Genomic DNA, 19,519 nt, shown 5'->3' on the forward strand with positions numbered 1-19,519 from the left:
GTATGCTTTTCTGGACAACACAGTTCACCAGACAAAAAACTGCCAGCTACAACAAACTTAGTCATACACACTGGTATAAGAGGCTGGAATTTTCACTCTCAGCCAAGGGGTTTCATAAAATACAGACCACTGATGGACCTGGTGTCCAGAATACAAGCTTAAGGACAGTGAGAATAAAAGCTTAAGGAAATATCAATAATGTGGCAATATGATATCTGTTTTCAGACCTTATAATGGCCTTCCAGTACCTAAAGGGGGCCTACAGGAGAGATGGGGAGGGACTCTTTATCAGGGAGTGTAGTGACAGGATCAGGGGTAACGGTTTAAAACTGAAAGAGGGGAGATTTAGATTAGATATTAGGAAGAAATTCTTTCCTGTGAGGGTGGCGAGACACTGGAACAGGTTGCCCAGAGAAGCTGCGAATGTCCCATCCCTGGAAGTGTCCAAGGCCAGGCTGGATGGGGCTTTGAGCAACCTGGTCTGGTGGGAGGTGTCCCTGCCCATGGCAGGGGGGTTGGAACTCAATGATCTTTAAAGTCCCTTCCAACTCTAGCCATTCTATGATTCTATGATTCACTGGGGCTACATAATTTGAAAAAGTATCGCTGTCGAGTGCAAGAGAAGGAAAACAACGATTCCAAACCAAGGAGGGAGATTGCTTTGCTTTGCCAGCCCAGATGTGTGTAACAGGACTGATGAGACTGCTTCTCTTTAGTGACATGTAGCTATCAAGCAGCCCAAATACATCTCTCCTGTCAGAACTGTACCTCATGACCATGGCTACGCTGAGCTGGAAATTGCAGAGTGATGCAAATGGCCAGCCGTGGAAGTGAGCCAGCAAGGGCTGCAGATGTCAATACTGCTTGGTCATTTTGGGCCCCATCCCCAGCTTCACCTGAGCTATGCTGAAATGAAAAGGTGGGAACATGGGGAGCTTCATGTTCTGTAGATTCCAGATGTACTTTAGTACAAGGGTTGGACATCCCTGCAGTAGGAGGAGAGTCTCTTCTAGGAGAGAAAAGATTAAAATACATAACACCTGCCATCTCTCTTACAAAAACATGGTAAATAGGAATACAAAAAGACTTACAGGAACATCATCATCTAGATGAAGAATCAAGGAGCTAAGCTGGTAGAGTGAAGATAGAAGAAGGTAATATGACTATTGACAATACTTATTTCTATCAGCTGAAAAATAAATACAGTGAATCCTGGTTTGGCTCCCCTTTTCCTCATTCTATTGTCATGGCAGGTCCCCACTTTAGACAAGGTGTTCATAATAGGTAAAAAGAAAAGTAGTGCAGATACTTAATTATTCTTGCTAGGAAAACCTAGTTACACAATCAACTTGTAAAGATTTTAAGATTTTCTGTCTAAAATTAGAATTGTCCTGAATTTATGCAAAGCTCTCCCCTCAAATAAACGTTTCTAGTGATGTGAAGATTCAGAAAATGCTTCAACAGCAATAACTGGGATGGACGCTGTGTTGTAATAATTTGGATACACTTGACTAATGCAGTTATTCGCAATGAGGTTGGCACAGTGCCCAAAGCATTGAGCAAACAAATACAGCAAGACATTCAGTTTAGCATCTCCCAGTACCGCATTGAGATCTTTGTTCGGTCCAGGGGTATTGTGGATGCTATAGTGTATTCTATCATAGAAAATTGCTAAAATATATCTATATTTCTTTGTTGAATTCACCAGTGTGTTTTATGTAAAAAATGCTGGTGAGGCACAAGCATTTTTAATCAAATTAGTATGCAACATAAGGCAGCTATGTATTCAAATGGGTTTTTAAGCAATTTGGTTGTTTTCTTTATAATAACAGGAAAGAACATTTTGATTTTGAAGGTGACAGAGGCAATATTACCAGAATTAAACAATCTGAATTAGCTTTTTCATGAAATGTAATATGTTTTATGCTTTTAGATGGGATGCTCCACTGCTTTCAGATGAGCCTTTCACTGTCACAGTCAATGGCCAGGAACAGAATAAGCTCTGGAGGTAGGATTATCCTCAAATTTAATTTTTTTAGAAGAAGCTAATGGCAAATGTTTCTAGCGAACTTTAGGTGCATCTACGTTATAACTAGAGAACCAAGACAGGATATTAAAAGAAAAGATAAGTACAAAATTAGTAAACAAAGTTTGACATTTTGCTTAGCTTGATTTTGCTGTCTGAAATGAATATAATCTCTGTAAAGCTTGCATGTATATATATATAATATGACATAGTATATACTTACTTTTGTTTTCAGATACACATAAGAAGAAAATAATAGAAATCATTTACATGTATAATATGGTGCCAGAGAAATACATCTTCCAAATGTTTACATATTAACTTGTGTAATATGATAGAGATTTCTGTGAGGAGTGGATGTGGATTTGTTTTTGTTATATCTCTGGATGAGGAAGTTTTCCTCTGTTCTATAAAACTGCAGTTTGAATCAGATCTACAGAGGACACTAGTTCCCTAATACTGTAAATAATAATTCTCTGGAAAATAACACAGGGAGTCAATATTTTATATCATTCTTTGACTTTGGAGTCAGGTGTACTCAGTATACAAATAAAAATTAATTTTTTTCTTCACTGTTACCAACAAAGTTTGTTCAGCAAATCAGGCTGGATTCTTTCTATTGACACTTCATCACAATCCCTGTAGGATCCCTGAGGATTTTCCAGTTACACCTGTGCAAAGACAACTCGTTAGAGAAGCCCACAGAGGTATCAGTGTATACTACATGTTATTCTCTTGTACTCAGCTGGCCTAAGGAAAGCAGAGCAGGGAGATTGGGAATGACAAAAGAGAATGTAGGATGCCTATGGAACATATTTGATGTGCCTGAGACCTTGGTGCAGTGAATTATTGGAGTAGCATAAGTCTATACATTCCCTGACAATTCCTGACAATTCCTACATGCCTTGCAGCAGAAAGAAAACTTGGGGACAGAATTACCAGTAGGATGGGATTATTTTCAGCACTGCTTTAAAGTAAGCAGCCTGGCCTTTGCACTGAAATTATATGGTGTTCACAGCCATTTAAAGCCAAGAGATTTTTAAAAGCTACTCCTTGATTTAAGAACCTCTTCTAGGGTTCTAAGAACCGCTCCTCTGCCCTGAGTTTTCACTGGGTTTGTGGCAGCTGCATGACCTCTGAAGGCTGTGTGTGAAATGTTAGTACCCAGGAAGGTGGTTCCCTTGTGGAGTTGACTCAGAAGCATTTCCAGACTTTGCCAAGAGTAGTGACAGAACTCATAGACCTAAAAACATGTTTTGCAAGTTAGGCAGCTTTAATGAAGTAAACATATTCATGGTCATAGAATAATCCTTTCTATAAATCTTATTTTAGATATGTAATCTTGAGATTTCAATTCACAGTTGTATTTTTTTTAATTATAGCAGATAACTGTTTTCTATGCCTGTCAAAGAATGTGAGAGGCAGTAAAAGGTTTATGCTTGGCTGTGTCATGTTATTCCTAGAAGTAATCTGGAATGGAGTATTGCTGGGATTCCAGTATGCAGAGGAAACACAAAAGTCATAGGGTACCATGGGAGAGCTGGGAAAGGACACTGCTTGGGTGAATGACAAAAACAGTCATTATTTCAGTGGATCTGGAGGAAGCTGCACATCCAATATGGCATTTCAAAAAGGGAAAATTTTCTTGGGGTCTTTGTTGTTGTCTTTGTACAGCCGTGTGGAGAACCTTAGAAATCAATTAAAGCAAACAAGTGGGATTATAGAGGGATCAACACTGGCCTTCTCAATAGAAGAAAAAGAGAAAACTTGCATTATCTGATAGTTCATCAATGCAGAAATCAGATTGGTATTGTTTAAAATGATGTTTGGGTTTCTTTCTGATGTGTTACTTTGACCAACTTACTCTCACCATTGAAGGAAGCTAGACATGCACCCTTGACATAAATAGGTACATACCATCCATATCACCATATTCATAATCACAAAAAAAAAATATTCTGATGGCAACCTTTGAAATATGAGAAAAAAGCTTCACAAGGGAAAGCAACAGGCCATAATTAGATAGCCTGTCTTATAATTCTATAATCTCCAAGAGTTAAGACAAAGAGTCTGGCAATATAAGATCTCTAATCACCTAGGAATAGAGGTAGAACATTCTGCAATATGTCAAGACAAACAAAATTATACCGAGAACTTCGGGCCATTAGTGTTAGCCAGAATTCTTTTTCAAGAATATTACTAGAAATAATGGTATGGGACAAGATTACAAGACATTTAGAAATGGGTGATTTAGTTAGGGGCAGACAGCATATATTCACTAAAGGTAAATTATGTTTGACAAACTAGCTCGAATCTGATTATTTTAATGTTCTGTTGTTGAAGGAATGAATTAGAGTCTGCAATTTATCTGATTTTCAAAACTATATTTGATATTTGCCATGAAAGCGACCTAGTTTACAAAGGGGAATTTCAGGCAGTTATTCAAATAGAGTGAAAATTATCTCAGGAAAATGAAAGAGCACGTCAATTAACAATAACACTTCAGGTGGAAAAACATATACAATCAGCAGTCAATAAGCACCACTTTACTTGACCTATTACACAAATTGCACTGAAATCAATGTCAAAAATGGCTAGATTTTGTGGTAAAACATATTAGGACTAACAAAATTACATTGGGTTACTGGGAAATGGATAGTAAAACTGCATCAAAACAGTTTATCTCTGAAAATTAGAACAGTTCTGGTGCTTTTTCATTCTGTAATTCCTCACTCCCACTCTCTTTCTGTGTTCAGTCATTCACTCTTCCTTCCAGCAAATCCTTTTCAGAAACTGTGAATGTTTGTTTGTTTTTTTTTTTTTTATAAAAGGCTAGACAACTAAATATTTATATGATGTATTTATTCCAACAGATCCCAAAACCTGGATTTATCTCCAGTGATTTGCAGGGATTCATACCTGAGAGCATGAATCATAGTGCTACAGCTGCTCCCTAGAGAAGTGAATTTCTAGCCTAGGCCATTGTTTCATTTCTGTCTTTGTCTTGTGGCAAGAACACATCACACTCCTATTTTACAGACCTCTTTGATGAGGGCATTAGATATAATTCCTTCAGTCAAGCACGGAAAAGTGGTTTGCCTTATACTCTTCTGGTTTAATTTCTAATAAAATATTTATCTTAATACAACCTTAAAATTCTTCAGGGAGCACTCAAACTCAGGTCTAAGATTATTTCTTTTAGGAAAAACTGATATATACTTTAGTCCCATATTAACTTTATAACCACAACATGTAAAAAGATCTTTGTGTCTCCTTTCAGAACTGACGGAATTACACTTTTTGAGCGTACTTGGTGGGTCAGACGATTGAAAATTTCTACCGACATTGCTCTATGGAAAGGGGTACGTAAGTGCTATTTAAGAAAGAGGTAAGAGAGAAAGTATGTGAAGTTTCAGCTCCACCGCAGTGTGTGAAGGCATCAGCCAGGGTGATGACAGTTGCAGCACTCACCTGATGCCCAGCTGTGTGTCCCCCACTTGTCTTGTGAAGGGGACATGCAGGCAAGTGAGTTGGCAAAGCTGTCACTTAGGGTCTAGATGTGGCTGAAGGTAAACCTGGTTTCCCAGGTTAGTGTTCTGCCATATCAGCTCTGCAAGTCAGTACCCAGCGCAGGCAAGCATGCAGGCATGAGGAAGGAGCCAGACTGCTGCTGCAATAATTTAGATTTGCTGAAGTTGTCATGGAACCATGTTCTGAATGGCCCCAGGAAAGGTGGCTAATATCACAGAATCACAGAATCTTCTAGGTTGGAAGGGACCTCAAAGATCATCTTGTCCAACCGTCAACCTAACTGACAAAAATAGACACCCACACAACAAACAAGAAGCATCACCATCACTAACCCATACCTCCCAGCACTACATCAACCCGTCTTTTGAACACCTCCAGGGATGGTGCCTCAACCATCTCCCTGGGCAGCCCATTCCAATGTCTGATAACCCTTTCAGTGAAAAAATTTTTCACTGAAAATAATATCTACACTTAGGAATAAGTGGGCCACTTTTTGTGATGAAATTTTGCACCCTCCCTCAGTCCTTTCTGACCTTAAATAGGTTTTGCCACTTCTTCTGTCGCTCCCCGCTCCTGGCTGTACTGGGTCAGTTTGCCTAAGGAGCTGGGGATTACTCACTGCAAAACCATTCCTACAGCAGAGTGGCTCATTGCCACCATGACTGATTTCAACCAAGAAGTAGCAATAGACTACAAAAAACTTACTGGGTTTTATTGGTGTTCTGTTTTGGTTGGTTGTTTTGGTTTTGGTTTTGTTTCTTAATCTGAAGGTTGACAAGGTTGATTGAAAGATATATACTTGCTGAAAAATGTGAAATAGACACCAAAGGGAGATTCAAGTTTCACACCTCATTGAATCAAAGGGTTGTTTACTAACCAGTTAAGTATACAAGGTAACTTCTGGGTGAAGGAAGAAGCTTTATTCTAATAAAGCTTCACTTATTCTCCTGGGTCATAAATTCTGCTAGTTTCAAGGAAAAGATTAAATCTACCTAGACCTCCCTGAAGTTTTGAAAGATGAGAGTGACTCTAGCATGTCACATAGTCCACTAAGAGAGAGAAGCACATACAAAAGCTGAACCTTGACAAATGCCTTATTCAGAGGGAAGCAGAGAGCTGGCTGAAGATGGGAATTGTCATATATTTTAACTGTACAGCAAATGTAGTTTTTCTTTTATTCTTAGTTAATATTACTTGTGTCTGTGTTGTCATTTTTTTTTATATATATTCTAAATGAGTGCTTTTACTTACAGACTCAACCTGGTTTCAGACAAGAAAAATTTAAAGGAGCTGGGCAAGCGTACTCTTCACTGAAGGGGAATGATGCTACAAACCAAGCCTCTGGGACACCTGAACAAGTGTTCCCACCACATCCTCACTAGATCCAGAGAGTAAGGCAGTCCTGCAGGACTTCTAGAAGGAGTAGGAGTGGCTTGCAGTGATTGCCAGCAGCCTCATGCAGAGGGGTAAAAGCTTGAACCCTGAAAATCATGGAGGGACTGCCCTCCACCTGCTGGATGATGCCCAGGGTTAAGACTACTCAAGAAGTTGAAGGCAAATTTACATTCTTACTGCATCATTTAGAGCAGAGATTTGGAAGAAGATGTCACACCTTTCAGTAGCATGCCCAGATCTGGGACCTACATTATTCTGGGGCTGCTTCCTTCAGAAGCACTGATGAAACTTCTTCTTTTAGCATAATTTACTCCAAATTTCTTTCAGAACGAGGTTCTACTGTTAGATGAACATCTTAATGACTATTTCATCCTTTTCGTCTCCTTCAAAACTAATTATTCACAGTGTGTGACAATACAGTGAGAAACTGCGACAGACTTTGCCAAGGATAATTTGTAACCTGGTCATTCAGGCAGGTGTTCTTGGGAAAGGAGGGAATTTTATTTCCAATCATATTAATAGGATACTTGAACCTGGGAGGATAGTGAACATCTGAATTACTGACATTTAAGCAAGGAAGTACTCCATCTCCCCTTGCTGAAAAATATCAAATGCCCTCTCTAGATCTACCCATTGGTTTCCAAATATCCTTTCTTTTTAATCAAAACAAACAAACTGACAATTTAGAGAAACGAAACTTTTCCAACCTACTTTTCTTTTTCCTTTGCCCCAGATTTTGAAAATCTTAGTTTTAGATTAGCCTGAAACGAATGTGAAGAATTCTTGATATTTGTTTCTAACTAAAAATTGACTTGCACAGCTTTGCTATGCCTCTTGGGTGTACAGCCAGATTACAAAAGACTGCAAAAATAGCATAATATTTTATTCCAGCCTCTTCTACAGTTTTCTTTCTTGTAAATAATTACAGTTAATGTAATGTAATGCAATGTAATAGTGCAGCTGACTCACTAATGCTGCAGTCCAGACATCTAACCTCAGAGATATTATCATTAGATACTACTTTTAAATTTCCCAAGGAAGCGGGAACAAACTTCCTAGCATGGTAAATAATTGCCAGTGACAAATCCTGCTAAAATTGAAGAGGACTTTGAGTGACTGTCACTAGGAGACAGTAGAGGAATCAAGGCAGCACCTCACCTCATTCCCACCATTGTTTTACTGACAGGAATCAATATCAGCAACACTGGTAATTTTGTATTTTTCTTCTGTGGACCCATCTTAACTGTCTTCTGCTTCAAGCCTTTACAGTTCTTGGGAAACATCAGTACTTGGATATTTTGGCATAAGTATCCCTAGTAAAAGCTTGGACTGGTTCTGCACTGGCAACAGCAGCACATCAAGCTCTTCTTTACTTTGCTTTTCTGCCACTTCAAAATCAGTTTTTTTGGACACCTTTCAGACCACTTTGCTCTCTAGATCTGTGATTTCATATTATATTGGCCCACTACACTTTTAAAATGATGATTAGAAGATCTTAGTGGCTAATCTTATACATGGAAATAAAAGCACTGTCAGTAAATGGCTGACTGGGAGACCACAACACAATGAACTTATTTTTATAGCTTTTTAACTTGTTTTCTAAGGTCAGAGATTTTCATCAGAAAGCCGAGGAGGCACATATGATTAAAAAATACTTTTGTTTATTTGTTCCTTCCAGACAAATCTATATGTACTAACTGTGTGCCCCCCAGCTTGCTAATGTAATGCTTTCCAAGAGCTATTGCCTGGTCTCCTTGTTAGTGTCAAGGGAAACACCCCTGATTCTGCCATTCTTCCCATGGAGAGTGATTTGTTTGAATCACTACCTTAATAATCTAGAGACTTTTGGGACAGAAGAATGGCATATGTGCTCTTAGTATGTTCCCTTCTCAATTCCATGGATGCTTGCAATGGTGGTCAGTTAAACATCTAACAGGGGTAAGATGCTAATGAGGCCTTCAGCCAAATCTGAATTAGGTTATTTTCTGTGTATTTGTGAAAATGACTGATTTGGAAAGCTCATGTGATGCACACCGTGCATCAGTTTCTTTCCACACTGTGTTTCAAAGGATAAAGTGTTTCTGCTTTCTCACTCCAAATTTCTATTTAAGCCATCTCTCATTTTTTAAGTTAATCTTAAAATTAGTCATTAACATGTCTGGTAGCCACAGTGCTGTCACTTTTCATAATATTTCTTATTCTCAATACATGGCAATTCTACCAGCTTTTCTCCACGATGTGATACTATCTATGTAGACAAACTTGAACAAAAAAAGGCTGCTGACAGCTAATAGTTTCCTTGAGATGGCTGCTTACATGAATTACATTCTCCATATAAATTTCTCCTTCTATGAATCCTCTAGTAAATGAATTAGACAATTACTTTAGATTATAGAGTGTGTAGGAGTATTGGAGCTTGCCAGCACATTGTTGGAATTTTTTTTCCCATTTCAAATTGAAAGAAAATGCAAAAAAAAAAAATTCAGATTGCTGTGCTCAAACTCCTCAAATACTATGTCTGCCACAACCTGCCTCACTGGGAAAAGTGTCCTTGAGAGTTACCCAAACTGCAGAGAGATTTAATTTAAAAACTGCAGGCTAGTTGCCTCAGCTCCATGGGCTACAGCTCTTTAAGCCCTGGCTCTGGTAGAGCTCCTGGAGCCATATCTTCACATGACTGGTTCGGGGTATGCATAAATACACAAGGACATTCAACACAGTTGGTTGAGAATTGTGTTGTCAAACCCATCCCAGATAATTCTAGCGGAGACCATTCTTGCTGATTTATGCTGTTTTAATCCTTTCTAAGCAGAAAATTTAAAGAAGGTACAATACAAAGTTTCTACCAGTTTCTCGAATAATGGTTTGCATAACAAGGTGCATTAATCTTCTATGTTAAACTATTAAGAAATTTTTAGTTTTTCAAGCGTACAAGCATGGAAAATGTAGGCCTAATAAGACTTTATCATAAGTACCCCTACTAAGGCATTTGGGATGAGTTACAGTGCAGGTGTGCTTTATAATCCTGAAAGATTCTAATAACTTTGTTTATGAGCTAAAAAGGAAAGCAAAAGTATTATTTTTATTAATTTAGAGGATTTTGTTGGTTGTTTGCTGCAAGATTTTTGGTCAGTTATTGAATGCTAAGTCAAACTATTTTGACATCAAATATTTTCACAAACTATTTGCAAGATTAAGCTATAACACTGTGACCTTAATGGTGCTCTTAATGTAAGTTTGAAGTAAACGTGAATGAACATGAATTTATGTAGCTAATAAGAATGTAAATCTTAAACTATTAATCTATGCGGTTAAAAATGAACACGTAAAATAGATAAAATAAGATATGGATATCTTTTGAACTTTTTAACTTTTCCTCAGGAAATTGTTTACGACTTTGCAACCATTCAACCTGACTGCTTTACATGTAAATAAAAGAAAGACAGTAAAACCTTTAAAGAAAAAAAAGGGGGGGGAGTTGAATTTTATTCTGTGTGTTGATTCTGCCTTTTTTTGATTAAATACATTTGTAACTCAGTAATAATTTTAACATCTCTGTAAAGTGGTACATAACAGACCAGTGCTATATTAGAGTCAAGTCAGCACACATGCATAGATTTCCCAGTACAAAAATCTCAGAATACTCAGATCAGAGTAAGGTGTACTTCCTAAGGCAAGTGTGTTGCAAAATATGCTAAGTCTCCTAGTTCAAAAATATTTTCATGGATACATGAAATGAGACAGAAGATCACACCCAGCTGCTGACTGAGGAACTCATCAGCCTCAGACCAGGTCTTTCCTGCAATGCACACATACAGGAGTATTAAATTTTATGTAGGTTAGAAGGAATTGTCTAGTCGAACTGCTAACAATGTCCCTCTCTTTCTACTTTGGTTGGTAAATTAGAGGTGCTACCCCAGTCTGTCTTTTCCTATTCTGCTCCACCTGTGCTGAATAGTGTTTGGAAGAAGGATATGGATGTGGGGAAAAAAGAAAACAATTATATTCTTTTTAATTAAAGGTAGAATCCATTAGGAAATAATGAACAAGAAGGTTGTGCTTTAAGGTAAAAAGCTTCTAGTGGAAGAATTGAGCTCACTCAAGTTTCTTTGATCTTTTGCCTCTAATTGAACTGATACACAGCACTTCAACACATGAAAAAAACCCTCTACTGATTAAATAATTTGATGTTTTACAAAAGATAATTTTTGTTTATCTCCTGCTACCTTTCAACTCAAAAGCTGACATCACAACATCCTTGGCCTCAACTCCTGTCGGTGTAGCACTGGAGGAATATTTGATCTACAAACTTGCTGGCTTTGTGAAATCAAAGTCTATGATAATGGCATCACCATCCATGACCCCCTCTTTAAAGACTGTCTTCTGTAAGAAACCTGGGTCATTACAACTACCTGGAATATTCCAGTTCATCTTATTTGTCTTGATACCACAGGTGGCACTGAGGCAGAAAAGGTGGAAAGTATTCTGAAAATATCTATGAATATGAAGGAAAAAAAGAAGCATTTTTTCCTCATCTTTCCTCATCAGGCATCAGAGAGCACTCAGTTTAAAAAATAAATGCCTAAATGGAGTCTCCATCTCTGTGATTCTGTGAAATGAAATATCAAATCTATATATTTTTTTTAGGAAAAAAAACAAAGAGAATTAACTTGCTGTAATGGGACACCTTCTTTGGGAGACTGTAGGATCTGAAGCACTGAAGTCCTACAGACATCACTGCGTTCCATGTCTGTTTCTGTCCTCAAAACAGGACAGCAACAAATGGGTAACCTGACCAGCTACTGACATGGCCGATGCATAAGGAAAGGAGACTAACTTCTCTGTAAATTATCTCAATAACTTCCTTTTGCTATCAAACTAATAATTTTATTTGGCTGCCTGTTGTATTAATTTCCTGATCGAGTAATTTGAACTTATTGAGTTATTGATTCAAATTTAATTATAACATTAACTTGATGTTTACATTGTTTAAATATAATTAGCTCAAAGAAATTTTAGTAAATTTGCATAATAAAAAGCTTACTGAAGATACATTTTTTTACTTGTGTTTTCATATGAAACTCGTTATTCTGTCAACTTACCATAGTGTCGAAAGCCTATATGCACAAAGAACCTCAGTTAAAAATACTGGATATGATACATTTTTGCTTTCTACCTACTATGTAGTCTTGTTATACTGGCAAAAAACAAACATCAGCTCGTTACCCATGTCTGCTTGTAACCAAAACAGCTCTGAAAGCAGGTTAAACATTTAAAAACAGATGAAAACACTGACATTTCTTCTATGATAATTTTCATTTCTTTCACACTGAACCCTTGACAGTATTATTTTTCACTTAAGATGTGTAAGGAAATGGGAATGGATGTGCCATTTTTTATCATAATTTTATCCATGCTTTCACTATTAGTCTTGTGAAGACATGATGTAATCCAAGATCTCATTTAAATGGACTGAATAAACAAAAACACAATTTAAAGAGAGAAATTAATTTTTTGTTTATATGAGAACAGTATTTTTTTTTCTGTTAGATGAATTAACGGGAACAACAAAATAAGAACACATTAATTAGCTAAACTGACGCGTGTCCATTATCAGATTTACTTTATCTTCTATGTGGTCTTTCAAAACAACAGGGACATTATTTTTGCAACATTTTTATCCCAGATGAACAATATACTAAAGGCAGAAACATCCAAGAGGGCTCAGAGTTAGATACGTGCTTGTGAAAGACGTGAAAATATGTTCTCTATAAAAGCATAAAAGAACTTCACTTGACTTGCATGACTTTTTGTATCAAGCATGCTACAGCAGTCTTTTGATTCTAATATGAAACTATAGTAAGGATCATTGCACTAATGCATGAGGATTTGTGATAATGTTGCAGAAATTTTACTGTCAAAACTGAACTGCAGTGTAATGACTTTTGTTATCATGGTTTCTAATAACTATTCAGCATGAATTGACCCTACATATGTTTTACTGCAATAATATGTCAGTTATCCAGAAAGTAAAAAAAAAGAAACAGAAATCAATAGGCTTCCTCCCTCCAAGCTCTAACTATAATGTGGCCACCTGAAGATAACAGATCATGAATATGAGAATGAAAATATTACTTACATTTTAAAGCAATTATAATTTGCACAGAGACTATTTTTAAATAGAAGTTATGTGAGCAAGAATAATTACCAAAGTTTTGTGAGACAGTGCCACTTGCAGTGTTAATGACAGATTCAATTATAGAGGTTCTTAACATATAATGACATCTCATACCTTTATATTCAGGAATCCACTCTCATTTCAGTATGAGAACAAATGCTGATGTCTACAGTATAATCACTGACATGTTAGGGTAATACATTGGAAGTATCAAATTTTACTCATGGAATAAATATGCTAAGAATGTTCAGTACAAAAAGAAATATATGGTAAATAATTAGATTTGGTTTTCAAGCATAATCATATTCCTCGTGCTAATATGCTTGTCCATTGAGATTTCCAGAAGAAACTGCTGTTACCTATTTGCACAGTAGAGCTGTATTACGCAAGATTAATGTAAAAAAAAAATTCTGTCTTTGCAGACAGAAAAAATATTAAATATTTTATTTTTTGTTAATGACAGTAAATATTACGTACTTGTGGTCTGACCAGCAGCTATCAAAAAATACAATAATAAAATTAATTAGGTAAGCAAAACATCCTCTTAAAGTCATATAGCCATTGCACCCCTACAGTTATCTGAAATATCTACAAAATACTGTCTATAGATAGGATTACAAATGAACATTAGTGGATTCCAGTGTCTTTGGCAAACAATAAGAGTATGCTTTAAAAACTTTCAAATGCTTGAATGTGATAAAAAAAAATGTACTAAGTCAAAGCAACATAATAGCAGCTCAGAATTTTTTAAATATCTGCATTTAGGAGTTTAGTTTTCAGACACACTAGAGTGATTATCCCCCTTTAAGTGTAACTTGCTTGTTTTTCATAACACAATAAACGATGGCTCCAAATATTCTTGCAAAGTAGTATTGAAAAACTGAGTATCAGCACTGTAAATATGAATGAAGCCAGAAAAGATTTCTCACATGCATGATGTTGTCCTTATACATGTCATAACAAATTTCTGAAATGCTTGTGTTCAAGAGCCACGGTCTTCCAATTTATACCAGAAGCAAGGAAAGTATCTGAGGTTACAATTTGACAAACAGACTTTTAATTAACATACACACTATAAAATTAATAAAAACTTACTGTAGCTTTCCCTTTTTAAAAAAAAAAAAACTATGAAAACAATGAAACATAATCCATTATGTCACATTATGTATGCCTTTCTACTTCACAGAAAGTTTATTCTCTATTGACATCACTTAATCTAAGGTCCTCTCTTCAGTAGGACACTACTGACAGCCAAGAATGTTTCTCTCTTCTGACCATTCACTTCTGTCATTTTTCTATTTATAGGGTTTTTGCCTTCCTTGTACATTCTCTGATACTTCCTTTGGCATTCAGTCTTACCTCAGAGTGAGGTAAGATTTCCCTCCTTTCTTCTATGAAGCTTCTTCCTCTTGTTCTTACCCCCACCCAACACTCACACACACACACTGGAATCCATTTTTTAAAACACCTTACAGAAAAAAAGAACTTTAGAAACTTCAACCCTTCTTAGTTAAAGCTGAGATCCTTACCTGGCTTTTTGATTTCAGAAGCTTAACAAAACCACAAAATCTCATGGAACTACTTAGAATCGAAGAATTAATAACATAATAATGGGACAAAGTTAAGAAGACAGAAGCAGAAGTAGAATTATACACACGCAAAAGCATCATACTACCATTTTTATAGAGCAACTCGTCATTACTCACAGGAATTTATGAAAGCAAGGAGCTTTTTTCATTGACAATAAACCTGAAACATGCATGTGTGTTAATCTGTCAGGCTACTGCCTGTTACAACAGTCATGCTAGGCTCTTCTTAAATAGCCAGAGGAAGTTACCAACATCCAAAAAATGTCAGTGGGAGAGGAAATCCCCTTCTCATCCACCCGATATGTATAGCAATAGGAAGGAAACATTCATCTTCTCCAACAGCATGCCTTTGCGTTCTCAATGCAGAAGAAGACGATGCTTTTTATGGGCATAGACCCTCTATTCAGCAATGTATATCCCCTCCACTCAATAACAGCACCTTCCTTGGTGCAAAGAAGCTTACAAAGTCCTGACAAAACACTTCATTTTACCAAAGCATTATTTCACCTGTCATCAAGATGAAGTCTTTTCTGGGGGTGAACAAATCAGCTACTTAGAAGCCCAAAGCAAACCTACTGGATTAGTTAGAGCAGTTACTATATCCAGTTAAAATTATGAAAAAAAAAAAAAGCAATTTGCCTTTTACATTAGTATTTGTAAACCTTTGAGTAATTATGTATAGGGAAGAAAGTTCTCAGGATTTAGGGAAGGATGAACACAGTTTCGTCTTCTTGAATGTTCATGTCACCATAATGCATATATATATATATATATATCACAGCACCTAGAAAAAAATCATTACTTTGACACTCCTCCAGAATTGATTTTCTGTTGCAGTTGTAAGTTGCTTATTAGCAAAAACCTAAGAAGAAAGTAAAGCTTCTTTTTATCGGAGCTGTATGTAATCAACACATTTTTGCCTTTTGTAATAATCTCTAAATACTTTATTTTATAATCGTAGAAATACTTTATTTTAATAGTTGGACTAGTTACTAGTTTAACAAAGTGAAGAGTTATCAAAACACAAACTAGATTAGTTGTTTCTGTAATCCTCCAATTAATATTGTGACTAGAATGCCTCTTCTTCATACACATACCACTGCTGAATGGCACAGAGGACTGCCAGAGATTCAAAATATTGCCATCACTAATTTCTAACACGAGCTAGGTGTATGCATTGTAATGCTGATTATAAGCTCCTATAGAACAGCAACATACTCATAACCATTTTCTTCATAAACAAGACTTTTAAAAGCCAAACAAATGATTGTGTAGCACTGCTGATGAAACTAGATCCTGTTGGTATTGCATTGCGATTTTGCTATAGTTTACTATGTTTATTTTATTGTATTCAAATTGAGAAGGTAAAAAGCAATAAAGTATGCCAACTCATTTGCAATTTTGTTTGCTCCAGACTACATCATTGAGATGCATGGTAATATCTTCCATACTATGTCCAGAAGAGGTTGAGTGGGAAACCTGTTTCACAGCTATTAGCAAGAACTATTAAATTCTGAGAAGACAGATATTCTTACATCCAAAGAAATAAAAGGTCCAAATGATAATGTAACATAGGTATATTTTTCTGTAAAGAGGCTTGAAGAGAGTATACCCTTAATTCTGCAATCAGAAAACAATACTTTAAATTCCTTCTAGAATCCAGTCCTTTTAAGAAAACATTTCAACACTCATAGCATTGCCTCTGCTATGATATCAGCAGAACATAATTGACACTCACTTGGTGAAGAAAGATAGGCAATAATTTCTTCTGCTTTTTATGTTTTAAATCTCCAATTTATTCTCCAAGTATGGTTATCCCTAAGAATATATGACTTAAAACCAGTTTTGTTCTTGAAACACAGAAGGGCTATGGAGTTAACATGAATATTTTGGAAGGAACTTTATATTCACCAGGAACAAATGGAATACACTGGATTTTAAAGTTAGAGATTAACTGAGGTAGCATATGAGGAAATGAGCAGTGAATGAAGATAGGGGTATAAGACATAAAATGGATTGATAAGAGTAAAGTACTAGCAAATAATCTGAATTTCATGTCTAATTTACTTATTTGAAGACTTTACACTGTACTTTTAGAGAACAGACTAAAATATCAATATATTAGGACCTGGTTTCTGCATAAATGACTTAAGTTAATAAAGATTCTTACCTGAAATTGTTGATGTCAACTTAAGGTCTGTGTACGTGAAAACTTAAATGTGTACTAATTTTCAGAAACATAGACATGAAAGGCAAGCAAGCAATAACCTGGCTAAATTATCTGAACAGTATTTTTAGTCTATTATACTTTGATAGGCTTGTACTTTGAGAGCTACCTATAAATACAAAGGAAACACACAGAAAATGTCTTTTCTGCGAACTGGCACTGCACTTCTACAACAAAGTTTTACAACATCACTTGACTCAGGTTCTACAGGTTTCACTGTTAGATTTAAAAAAAAAAAAAATCCTGTCCTTTTAAATGTAACTAATTAGTGAATAAAACATTACACCTGGCCACTATACTTCTGTGATGGAAGTTCTTCTAACTAGGTTTTACCTTTTTCATTTCAATGATTTCCAAATTAAAGGCTTATACAGTCTGACTGTAGTTGTAAAACTCGGTTTCCAGAAAAACTGTTTTATGGAGAATGTTGAGGTTGACACATTTTAATTACCACATAATATATTTATATTTAGATTTAGATAAAAAAATAAATACATTTCAGGTGCAAAAACGAAATTAATGTATAATTAATTTTGAACATCTTACATGAATTGCTCTGTAAAAATAATAAAAAACAGAGCAAGCAAGCAAAAAAATGAAAATACAAAAAGTGCGAAACAAATAAGAAGAAAATAAGAATTCAGGTGCTAAGTATTAATAACAAGTAATCTATTATTATTATTAAGTGGCTGCATTAATCAAATTAATTTTGGAGATGAGATAAATGAATTGAATGAGTGACATTAGCATTTTACCTGCTGATGATCTCTAACAGCAGCCTCCACCCTGATTCTATTTTCATAGAGTCCTGCGAGGTCTTTTCTACTGTTTAAGTAGTTGTTCTGAGAAATTTGATATTCTTGAGCTAACCACAGGTTTTCTTTAATGATTTGCTCCAGAGCAGCCTAAAGAGAAAAGTAATTAATTACACTTACAGCAAAATACCTTTCTAAAAAATAAAATATAGGGAAGTAAATGTTATTAATAAATGATTTATACAGAGAATGATGTCACAAATAGTTACAGTAGAAATTGCTAAAAAGAACACATCCTCTGTGTTGCTACATAAGACATTTCTGCATAGAAATTTTCTTGTCTTAACTGCCAGAGAATACAGGAAATTCTTCACCCACAGTTTATTTTTTAAGACTTTCATTTTCCATATGGAATATGCAATATTAATGTAATTTCTTAAAAATTTAATATTTCCAATTATATTACCTTGATTTGAAAGACTAGTACAATTTTTGACTCTTGTAGTTTTCTATCAGGTAAAGTTGTTTAAATTTTATGCTTCTATAATAAGAAAAATTTCCATTCCTTTAACTCTGATTTTGACTGAACTTCTTTTGATAATAATGCAACAGTCACATACTTTTCTAAGGTATTTTATCTAGGTTACAAAGATACTATCTGATTTACTTTACTGATTTTAAGTTGATTTTTGGCAAGGAATTCTATTTTAATCTTCGTTACTTTTCCATTAAAAGGCACTTGGAGGAAAGGAATCCCAGGTAGATTTTTACCCGTAGAGTTAGTTGAATATTGAAATTTCAGAGACTTTTGACATTCAGAATTTCTTTCAATTTCATAACTGTAAAACAGGATGGCTGATTTCCACTTTTCAAAATATTCCTTACAATATATTTTTAATGTACATCTTCAAAATACATTTTTAGAACATCATGGCAAGTGATGACACTGCTGCCCAGCAGATAGGAGAGATGGACAAAAAACACTACAACAAGCAAGTTTGGAACTTATTAAATTTACATATGTTGTTGCCTGTTGTATTTGGGAGGTATTTCTGTTAAAAATGCATGCACATTATAAAGCGGAGTGGAGGAGAGTTTACAATTATGAGAGTGTGTAGAAGCATTGGGCCAACTAATTAAGGCCCAATGTCCATGTGATGAGTGGCTGCTCTAATCTAAGGCAATATTTTAAAGTCTTCTAATTCAAAAGTTATAGTCTAAAAGCTATCAAAGGTAGAAGAGTCTGCTTAAGAATCTAGTTGAAGGGCTATTTGTATGTCCATGTGCAGTGGGTACCCTTGCAGAAAAGGAGAGCTACAGAACAGCTAGAGCAGTTGGAGAGAGTGTCACCATCGGCTGCTCCCTGGATGAAGCCTGTTGATCCATCAGGACTGAGAGCAGCCCTCTGACCTGATAGTCCCAAACCGTGAGGGAAATGTTCCCACAGCAGGTGGGGAGCAACCACCTGTCCTAGTAGTCACCTCAGCAAAATCCGAAGAAAGGAATCATACATAATTTTGATTTTATTTTTGAGAGAGGAATACCATATGTTATTCTGTTTACTTCCCTGCTCCTCTTCTCCCCTTCAACAGACTACTTTTTAAGTCAAAAGATGCATGTCCAAGGTAGGAAAAACATATTTTGAGCATAAAGGAATTTAGATTAATTTTTCTAGGTCACTGGTTGAAGGTTCAAGACAACATTTACATGTGAATCGCAACAGAACAAGACCCTGTTGCTGCTAGTTCTAGCTTTGTTTGGAAGGACATCACAAATACATGCTGGGAACATTTCTGAAACAGCAAACATTTTACCCAT

At 35.8% G+C, this 19,519-nt stretch overlaps 1 protein-coding gene across 1 annotated transcript in view; it reads right to left on the reverse strand.

Moving 5' to 3' along the window:
- Positions 1-19,519, reverse strand: part of CCDC178 (coiled-coil domain containing 178) — a 161,368-nt gene that overhangs the window by 44,383 nt on the left and 97,466 nt on the right. The window contains exon 18 of the mRNA XM_014936908.1: positions 17,702-17,851. Coding sequence (XP_014792394.1) covers positions 17,702-17,851 — 150 coding nt within the window. The remainder of the gene's footprint in view (positions 1-17,701; positions 17,852-19,519) is intronic.

The sequence above is a fragment of the Calidris pugnax genome, unplaced genomic scaffold (genome assembly GCF_001431845.1).
Source record: "Calidris pugnax isolate Ruff unplaced genomic scaffold, ASM143184v1 scaffold51, whole genome shotgun sequence".
In the NCBI taxonomy this organism is placed as follows: domain Eukaryota; kingdom Metazoa; phylum Chordata; class Aves; order Charadriiformes; family Scolopacidae; genus Calidris; species Calidris pugnax.